Consider the following 9,924-nt stretch of genomic DNA (forward strand, 5'->3'; position numbering starts at 1 on the left):
ATCAAGTGCCTCAAAGCTTTAAGTGGCTAAGGCATCTCAAAGGATGTTAATCATCGACGTTGAAGACTTAGGAATTAGTTTCTAACGTACAAATGTTTTTACTTTCCTAAGTTGTAATTGAATTCCTTAGCTATTAGAATAATAGGACAAATTATTAAGTGGTTTAACTTTATTTGGTGACTTTGCCATAACCATAGGGGAATTAGTTTGATTTAAATTAGTATATCAGATTAAGCATTATGACCAACACATTGTGGAGGTCATATTGGCCAAGTCACAAGGTCTCTGGCCCAAAATAGGTCATCAGCCAGATGAAGTTGGGTTGACCGGCTTTAGAGCAACTTAATAATTGAACTTCCAAAACTTTTTAAATAGATTCCCTAGCCTTTTTACAAATTTTTCTACTACAATCAAAATGATCATGTGCAAGAGAAGTAAAATTGGATCAGGATCGTCTCCAGGGAGCCCAGCACTCAGGGGGCATCCAACGGTGAAGCTGTGCTGCACACATCTCGATGTATGCCTAGGGATGTGTGCAGTACAGTCCAACGGCTGGCAGCACCCTGGGCGTGCTGGGCTTCCCGAAGACGAGCTAAATTCAGTATAATTTGGGTAGTCCATATGTCCATATTAGATGTAGTTATTTTTTTAAAATTTTTTTTAAAGGAGAAACTATTATTTTCAATAATGATTGTAAAATTCTGTTTTTATTTTAACTTTACATTACAAAATTTTACGTCGAACCAAATTAAGCTGTATAGTTTTTGGGTTCCATAATTTTATCAATCTCAAAACCTCCTTCTTGTTTATTCTCTTTGTTAGTTTTAAGTTTTCTAATCTCTGGCTTTAGAATTTCTTGTCTCCTATTTCTACCTATTTTACATTTTATTTTATTTTTTTTAATAATCTTATTTTTCTGGTGTGTTCGATCGAAAGGGTCAAATTTGTTTTACGTCGAAGGAGGAGTTGGCTTGGCACTAGTTGACATTCCATATTAGCTGCTGCAGGTATGAGCCATTAACGTTCTGAACTCTTTCTGCTTTGGAGAATACAATTTGGTATCTAACATTTCTAACGACTATTGATTCCAAAAAATTATCTGTTTAATTTGATACCTGAAAATAATTTTATGTATTTGTTTAGTGGATATGAATGCAAAGCCAATTTCGAATTCATTGTGGGTGTCATTGTGTCGCAAAGTTCAAATTGTTGGATACTTTAGAACGATCCTCGTCTGAACAAAGAGGAGACCTAGAAAATAGGTCTTTTTTGTTTTAATTAGTATTTGGGCTTGTTGCTCTGTTTATCCCTTTTTTTTTTTGTTTAAATTTAAAAATATTTGTAATTTGCCCAATTCCTTTTCATCCATCATACAAAGTGAGTTCCAGGAATTCATATTCAAATTCAGTACATATGGAGTTACAACTGTAAATGGAAGGAACGAAATCTGGAAAAGGATAGAGAGATAATCCCAAGACATCCTAAAGGTTCTTTACCTTAAAAAAGACATTACTTTCGTAGGCTGTGACCAATAATATTGTATCCAGTTTCTCCAATACAAATTTATACCCATTATCAGAAAAAAGCCTTTGAGAGTTGGATATCTACTACTACTTGGTGTTTTTTTTCCCGCTCACTCAACCCTCTTCCATAAGGTCACTGAGAAGCGAAAATGTGAAAGGTGATTTCAAATGATTGTTCATAACTCTCTATTGCTCTTAATCCTAGTTCATTCAAACTCAAAATCAGAGTTTCATTCTCCGCAATGAAAGGTATGCCAGGATACGGTATCCGAAAACCATGATAACCAGGGCAACTACTTCTGTCAAACCATTGTCCAGTTTCATTCCATTTATGGCAGGAGTGATATGATTGTACTGCACCTTGAGAAGAAGCCTATAAGTATGGTAGTTGAAAGAAATGTAACGGATCCATGACACAAAATCTGGAACTCTCTGCAAAAATATACAAATTTTTTCAGAACAATAGGTAGCTTCATTCCATTTTATTTTTATTTTTTATGAATCAATAGAAGGTGGCAATTTTTTGTCTTGCTGTCCAGGTGACTGGTTTAGTTTTAGACCAGGTTTATAGAAAAGTTCCTGTCAGAAATCTGGTTAGTGGTCAAGAATGTCTGAATGTAAAACTTTGCCATCTGCCCTTTTCAAACTGGGGTAGGTCCACAGACAAATATGTCAGATTGGGTTCTCATCATTTCTTATGTAAGCATCTCTAAAAATTAGGTCAGGATCTGGCAGTTAAAAATGCCTGCCCATTGTCTGTTTCCCAAATCTAGTCTGATTTTGGGCCACCTCTATAGTGAATCATTTTTTCCATTCACCGGGCCTTGGAATTAGTAGCATTTAAGAAATCTTTAGGATTGCTTCTGCATGCTTACCTTAACAAAAAAGCCACCAGCCAACATGAATGTCATCACAGTTACAGAAGCCAGAGTTGTTGCCTTCTTTACATCCATCAGCATAGCACCAATAGCCAGTCCAAGCCCCTGCCAGTGTACCCCAAGTGATGATTTGTGTGATATGTTCTACTTTCTTGGAGTGTACGTGCAGCATAGTCTTCTAATCCAGCCTGGTGATGGAATTGGAAAGGACCAGGCGAAGTGCACTCAACAGCTTTGGCCTGGCTTTGTTGAATTTGTAAAATAAGAGCTTCCTCATTTTACATATTCAACTGCGACAGTCAGAGCTGTTCTAATGACTATGTGCAACAATACACCTGAGATCTTAATTTGAACAATTAACTGTGAAAGAAGCATACCTGAGCTGCTATAATGCAGAGGAACACAGTAAGCATGCTTAGGAAAAATGGACCAACACTCAATCTCAAGCCTGCCATGAAGTAAACAACGAGAAGGAAAGCTAGAGGTAGGAAGAGGTCAAGTGGCAGGTCGGTAGTTGTCCTAGCAATAAAATATGCACTTAATCTGTACATGTCAACTGCTCGTTCCTTGTTTATCATGGCTCTTTCTTGAGGGAATGTGAAGATTGCTGTGAAAACAGGAAAGAAGCCCCAAAAGACAGCGATGAAGAACAGCAATCCTGACTGCAATGCAAGATGATTGGGTAGCTTAGACTTGATCCTGTTGCTATGTATAATGTGAAAACTACAAAAGATAAATGCTTCATTCCCCTACTTAGTTCACCAGAGAATTGTGAAACTTAACCCACAATACAGAAATTTAGACTTATGGTTGCGTGAATAATCTTATTTAGCGACCATCTAGCTTTAGGGCCTTGTGTTTTTCAGGCATTTCAGGTTAATGCTAATTCTCAATTTCTTTATCTTCCTAACAAGTATGGAAGGTGGAGCCAGGTTGAGAATGTTGAGAAATATAATGAGGGTCTCCAGGTGAATCTTGTAATATATCTATTAGGTACTTCTGTCCCCCAAAGACTGTCTTGTTTGAAAAGACCCACATTTTAAGGAGGGTGTCATTACTGCATCAAACATACACTACTCCAAACCTGTTTTCCAATGTTCCCCCATTCAATTGTGGTAAGTGGGTGTAAATAAATGTATAGACGACTTAAGAAAATTTTAAATCTTGATTCTTACAAGTTACAATAGACAAACATTTTGGGACATGGAAAAACCTCAAACAAGAGGCTCTTTGTGGGACAGAGGGAGTAATAATGATAGATTCATGATGATTAATTTTGGCCAATGTTGGAATTGGTGAGGACAACTTATCTGATGCAGTTTTAAGGCTTTAAAATGACAAGAGGGGCTGAAAGAGGTGTTAATTGAGTTAATAAAAGAAGCTTCGAATTTATTTGTTCTAACATAAGATACGTGTTGAGATAGAGTGGAGGAAGTGGAAAGGACTGAGTATAGATGTCAATGAATATTTTTTAATGACCAAACTTTTAGCATGTGCTTTTATAATTTATATAAACTTATTTACTGATTGTGTCAATGAAATCTTTGCACATTAATATATGTAGAATGTATCTGCCATCCCTGTCTTCATCCTAGTTGTAGGCTGTGGTGTAGTGCTTCTGAATTCTGTAATATGAGCAAGAAAACAGAAGTGAAACAGCACCTTGGATAGAAGTTTGTGCAGTATTCTATCATGGTCAGTCAAATTGGTGCTCAATTTACAAGGCAAATCTTTAGTACCTGATCTTGGAGTCCTTTCAGGGTAGTACCATCTGACTGCCACCAGAGCAAACCCAAAATAATAGCGGTGGCGACAACTTGGGTGATTCTCAACCAGCTTAAGTAATCATGCCGCCTTTCTTTGAGGCCTCTCCAAAACAGGATGGAATACTGTTCCCACCAGCTTGCCCCCCATTCTCTCATTGGAGAAGATACCTTTGACTTGATTTCTTCATTGATGGGTATCGGCATCATGAGCTTCTTCTTCTCGTTGTCCGCCACCCTTGTCTCATAGGCCTCAACAAGGTACTGTTAATACAATAGTGAAAGAGTAAGAAGCTGGAGCTTGCCAGTTACAACAAAAATCACCTTGTAGTCCTGTATTCTATTTCACATATTGTGAAAGATGTGTAAGTTCTATTCTTTATGTTCCTAATATAAAACGGATGTGATTAGGATGATGTTAGGTACATAAACAGCTATATAAATGGCATGCAGAGAATAGTCGACACAAGGCAAATTTGGATTTTGATTGCTAGGTGGATAATAGGAGGGCCAACAATCCTTTTCCTTTTACTAAATAAACAAAAAAGAACAAATTCTTGTTCCTCCTACATGAGATGTTTCTGTGTATAGTGATTCCAGAAGAAGGAAACATTACCTCATGCACAACTGTTGGGGATGGCTTCCCATTTCTTGTTTCGGTGTCTGAGTTTCCCATCTGTACTTTATCATCTAATTCTGATGGTACAGAAACATCATTGATATTTCCATTTGCTAGATCTAGCAGGAATTCTGCTGGGTTCATGGCAATGAGAGGGGAGCATCCTATGGATGAGAAATAAGCCATTGCTTCTGATGCCTTTCCGAAGTAGAGTAAGCTCCCTTTCCCGAGAAGGATCAATTTGTCAAACTTGTGGAACAGTCTGCTGGATGGCTGATGGATAGTAGTCACCACTGTTTTGCCAGCCTGCCATTAGATTTGGAGACAATTTGGTAACAAACTAGCTAAGTTAGGCTCTTAGCAGATCAGATTCTCACATAAACTTCTCTCAAAATGCTTTTATAGAATAAATTCTTGTCTTTCTAGTATAATCTCCAGTCATTGAGTTCAAGTTAGTAACTCGATGACTGGAGGCTATGAGTGCTAGCGTCCATTTGGACTTCGATAAGGTTAAGACTGAATTCCATGTTTTGAGGTGAATTAAGTACTCTGGTTTATACTCCTTTCAGTCCTAAGAAGTTTGAGTTGCCTTCTGCATTCAATACAGCTTTTGATTGAGTTAAGTTAGCTGAGAGCACAAGTTTGTTAGTGGATGTTGCTTTTAAAATCTGCATACCTCAGCAATGTCTTGTAACATCTGAACAATTCTAAGAGCTGTTGTTGAATCCAAGCCAGAGGTTGGCTCGTCGAGAAACAGAAGTGAAGGGTTGATTAGAATCTCATTGCCGATACATACCCTTTTCCTCTCACCACCTGAAACTCCCCTCACGAAGGACCCTCCAATCATTGTGTCTTCACACCTGCACACACCAACCTCCAATTACTGGGCGTTTCATTCAGGATGCAATTTTATCCCATACATTTGTTAATTTGTATTCATATTGGTGTTTTTTTTTACCTATAGGATAAGATTTGTTAGCAACCGTCAATCTACTAAAAAGTGATTCTGAGATTTCATAATGGTTAGAGGAAAAGCGAAATACCTCTCCAAGCCGAGCTCATAGATGACATCCATGGCTCGTTCTTCTTTCTGTTGTCTTGTCAGTATTTTTGGCAATCGCAGAAGAGCTGCATATGTTAATGTTTCTCTCACTGTAAGGTGAGGAAATAGAACATCGTCTTGGGTCACGAATCCAATCCTGCATACATTTCATGTTAAGCACTGGTGGTTTTATCTCCCCTTGATTTTCATCTCCATGTTCATGATTGGATCCACCGGTTGGCCTCAGAAAACCCTTCAATCATGAACATGACCATGTTTTAATTCTTTTAAGATCTTTATAGCTCCTACTGTCAAATGACTACCTGAGTTCTGTGTACATATTGAGATTCATACCTGCGTTTTAGGGACTTGGAATATGGCTGATCATTGTAAGTGATAGAGTCACGTTGAGCAGGTAGACTTAATCTTCCACCAAGGAGATTAAGGAGGGTGGTCTTCCCGCTGCCTGATGGTCCCATTAATGCCAAAACTTCTCCTGGACTCACTGAACCTGTAATGCCATTCAAGATTTCCTTCTCTACTGTTGTCCTGACACCTTTAAGAACTAATTTGTATGCCACATCTGTGAACTGCAGAATGCAGGAAGCAAAGTGACATATGAGTTTCCAGTTTCCATCCATGGACATCTAAACAGAACTCCCCATGATATCTTGAAATGCAGTTGGATGATGGAATCGTTGATCCTTAACAGTGTTAATAGCAAATCATGATAATTGATAGTAAATCATTTGAATTATGCAAAGCTTGATGTGTTTAGGCCACATTTGGTATCACTTCTGATTCTTCAGGGTGAGTTCTAGGAAGCACATCTTATTTCTTACAAGTGACTCATCAAGTGAATGTTTCTGGTACCAACAATAATGTGGAAGTGATTCTCAGGACTGAAGAGTGAACTCACTTGTTCACTTCAAAATACCATAAAAAAATTTATGGCAAACCTGATTCTGGCCAAAAGAGTCTGTTACTTGTTTTCAGGATTTTACCAATCAGTTCTATAAGAATCGGGAGACAGGAAACTGAAAAGTGGCCGGTTCTGTTCGAACCCGGCTTAACTAGTTGGATTCATTTTAAACAAGGAAGGAGGAGAATTTGTGTTGCAACTGTTATTACCTTGAGATAAATTGGCCATGTTGGCTCTGGAGGAACCTTCTTGCGAGTGCCAGTCTCGATATCCTCCGCTACATTAATATGCATCATTTGTGAGTATTATTAAATTTTCCTATACAAAGTTCTCTTCAAAACGAAGTTAATCGTAGTAACTTAAAGATTATAAAGAATTCATCAATGATCCATCTAGTGCAAGTAAAGGGGAAGTTAAAATTAAATTAAGTGCAATTGAAATTTCTAATGTTGTAAGATAGATGGCATCTCTAAGATTAATTACTGTCAAATTCGGTGGCCCGTCGCCATCTATTGGATTATTACCGTTGAATATTTTACTATATAAACTATTAAAAAAAATAAAAATTGACTTTTCAAATCTTTATATTAAGAAAGGGATTTGAGTTCTGAGTTCTGAGCATGGCCTACGCCAGCACTGCCTTAGTTTATCTCTCCCCTAACAGAGGGTAGAGATGTCATTTCTGACATAGCTCCCGAATGGAGAACATTACCCCTTTAAGAAATTAAGTCTTATTATTTTCATCTTATTTTAACTTATGGATCCAGTTTTTATACGTGACTGTATACGTCCAGTTCCACCATCCAATGGTTGAATGCATTACCGTGTACATGCATGGTCGTGTATAAAACCTTTTGCCCTTTAATGGATTTACTAAAATTTTTCTTCAATTAAAACTGCAAAAGGCAATTATCACTCTCAAGCATGGTTAGTGGTATCGGTATCAAATTGCCCGTAGTCATCGATGTCGATATTGTGCTGATATTGTATCGGTGAAATGGCAAAAATAAACCCGATTTTTTTTTAAAAACCAACAGCGAATTTGTCCATACAGATTGATCTATATCGGTATCCTATTGGTTTTGAAGGTGACAGATACCGGATCCGATACTTTGCACCACAACCATGCTCTCAAAGCTTTGAAATTTCCCTTGAGGATATTAGTTAATTGTGACTAAAGACATCAACTTAGCAGTCACCGAACTCACTAAACCCTGGGGATGGCCAACACCCAGAAAAGCGATGGGTTAGGAAGGATGTTGCCATGCTCATGCTGTGGTCATGTACTCATTTGCGCACGTAGTCTTCTCGAGGCTGTCACTTCCTCCTTTTCTTGGGGTCGTCTTCTTCTCCAGTTGGCAGTCCGCAGTCCTCAGTCCTGTTCTACCAAATGTTCTCATACTCTGTTCACACTTATTTGTTTTTAAGGAGAAAGAATACACCCGGTCGCACCCTGATTATTTCTGAGGTTTCAGGGGGTGCAGTGGTCATTTCGTGCACCTTTGTGTCAGGGCATTGGAGTAGCATGCGCCGCACAATCGATTGGTGTTCTCTTAACCTTTAACTTTGTATCTTTGTTGCTTTTCTCTTTTCAAATTCTAAACCTTTTTGACCCTTGGTGATCAGCCAAACACAAGCGTGTTTTCCAACAAAGGCTTAACGTCTAGAATATAAAATGAAAAGTTCCCCATGATTGATGCCCTGTGCATCCCCCTGTGCTGGTGCAGGGGCCATGCGACTGGACATCGTTCTTTTTCTCTAATTATACTAATATCTAAAGTTTTGAAAACCCAAAAAAAAATGAAATTGAAAACCTTAATTTGAATTGTTTTAATCTATGATAAGGATGTTTATTAGTTTGGTTCCGGTTAAGCGGTTTAGTTTCGATTAAGTTCACGATGCAATAGCAATCAAACTTAATACTATTTGTTCTCAATTTTGTTAAAGAAAACAATGTTATTCGGTTTGATTTCGGTTTCAATATGAATTTGATTCCATAAGTTCTATAGGGTAACATTGAAGAAGATGAAATTTACAAAATCATTGGTATGCCCTATATAATATCATATAAATACATTAGAAATATAAGCCTTAGTAATCGATGAGTTATATGGGATGTAATGATTTTGAATTGGGAATAGATGCAGGGAGGGAAAGATACTAAATCACTATCTAAAAGGAAGGGTCAAGATGCAAAACACAGAAATATAAGATAGACAATCACAAATAAGTTTAAGGAAGGGGTTCAGATGCAAATAATATATTATATAGTATAGAAAAAATCCTTCACAATAATATGGGAGAAAAGGAGGGAGGAGTGATTGATTATGGAGCAATGATGAGAGAGAGAGAGAGAGAGAGAGAGAGAGAGAGAGAGAGCTTACGGATGATTTCATCGTCGCTGAAAGCTTTAAATTCGGCAATGTCTTCGGGAGGGATGGTGAAGCCGGTGAAGGAGAAAGAGAAGCCCAAGCTGGCGCTGGAAGCCCTGCTGAGGGCGGCGCTGCTGCTCACCTCGTCCAAATCCACTTTCAGTTGTGCGCTCCTGGACTTCCTTAAGTGGGTTCTGCTGTTCCCTCCGCTTTGCCCCGGCGATGCTGCTGCGGAGAAGCGCTTCCCATAACTCGACTTCCTGGAAAGGGTGGCACCACTCTCCAGCACCACTGCTTCACTCGACAGAGTTCTGCCTGGCGACTTCCTCGTCACTATCTCCACCAGTTGATCTGATTTCGCTCTCGCTAGTCCACCCGTCGTCGTCGTTGGCGTCGTCTCCATCTAAAATCCCAACTCAGAAATATATCATTAAAACTGTTACAGAATATATAAATAAACAGAAAGAAATAGGGAAAATCGCAACTCTTAACCTTCCCTCTCTGAAACCAAGAATAATGGGTCTGGTTCCATTGGAACTGGAACCCATGAAATGAAAAGAAAATGTGGTTAAACCATACAAATTTTTAGCTACATTTTCTTTCAAATTTGTCCTCTATTTCCTGTCTTTTATCTTCCCTCTCTAATTGGTAACAACTAACAAGAGAGAGAGAGAGAGAGAGAGAGAGAGAGAGATAATACCTCTTTGGGAATTACAAGGAGAAGGAAGAAAAGAAGAAGATGATGAGAATTAGAAAGTTTTTTTTTTAGGTGGAGGATCGAGCCGTGCATATGTTGCAGTACAGT

General features: G+C 38.3%; 1 protein-coding gene across 1 annotated transcript; it reads right to left on the reverse strand.

Moving 5' to 3' along the window:
- Window positions 1-1,382: 1,382 nt before the first annotated feature.
- On the reverse strand, window positions 1,383-9,522 carry LOC122643397 (ABC transporter G family member 22-like). Its single transcript, XM_043837024.1, has 10 exons — window positions 9,132-9,522; window positions 6,957-7,024; window positions 6,180-6,415; window positions 5,827-5,982; window positions 5,460-5,643; window positions 4,781-5,089; window positions 4,141-4,428; window positions 2,779-3,063; window positions 2,399-2,506; window positions 1,383-1,955 (listed from the first exon to the last, which is right to left on the reverse strand). Exons 1-10 carry the CDS (start codon window positions 9,520-9,522, stop codon window positions 1,746-1,748), a joined length of 2,235 nt encoding a protein of 744 aa, XP_043692959.1. The 3' UTR covers window positions 1,383-1,745.
- Between the last annotated feature and the right edge of the window lie 402 nt (window positions 9,523-9,924).

Source organism: Telopea speciosissima, chromosome 1 (genome assembly GCF_018873765.1).
Source record: "Telopea speciosissima isolate NSW1024214 ecotype Mountain lineage chromosome 1, Tspe_v1, whole genome shotgun sequence".
Lineage (NCBI taxonomy): Eukaryota > Viridiplantae > Streptophyta > Magnoliopsida > Proteales > Proteaceae > Telopea > Telopea speciosissima.

Excerpts from the sequence above, each read along its gene's own strand:
- LOC122643397 (XM_043837024.1), bottom strand. The coding sequence starts at position 9,522 with ATGGAGACGACGCCAACGACGACGACGGGTGGACTAGCGAGAGCGAAA. Across the intron at positions 6,416-6,956 it reads CATGGCCAATTTATCTCAAG|TTCACAGATGTGGCATACAA; the intron begins GTAATAACAGTT and ends TGCATTCTGCAG. Across the intron at positions 3,064-4,140 it reads TGAAAGGACTCCAAGATCAG|TCAGGATTGCTGTTCTTCAT; the intron begins GTACTAAAGATT and ends CTTGCATTGCAG.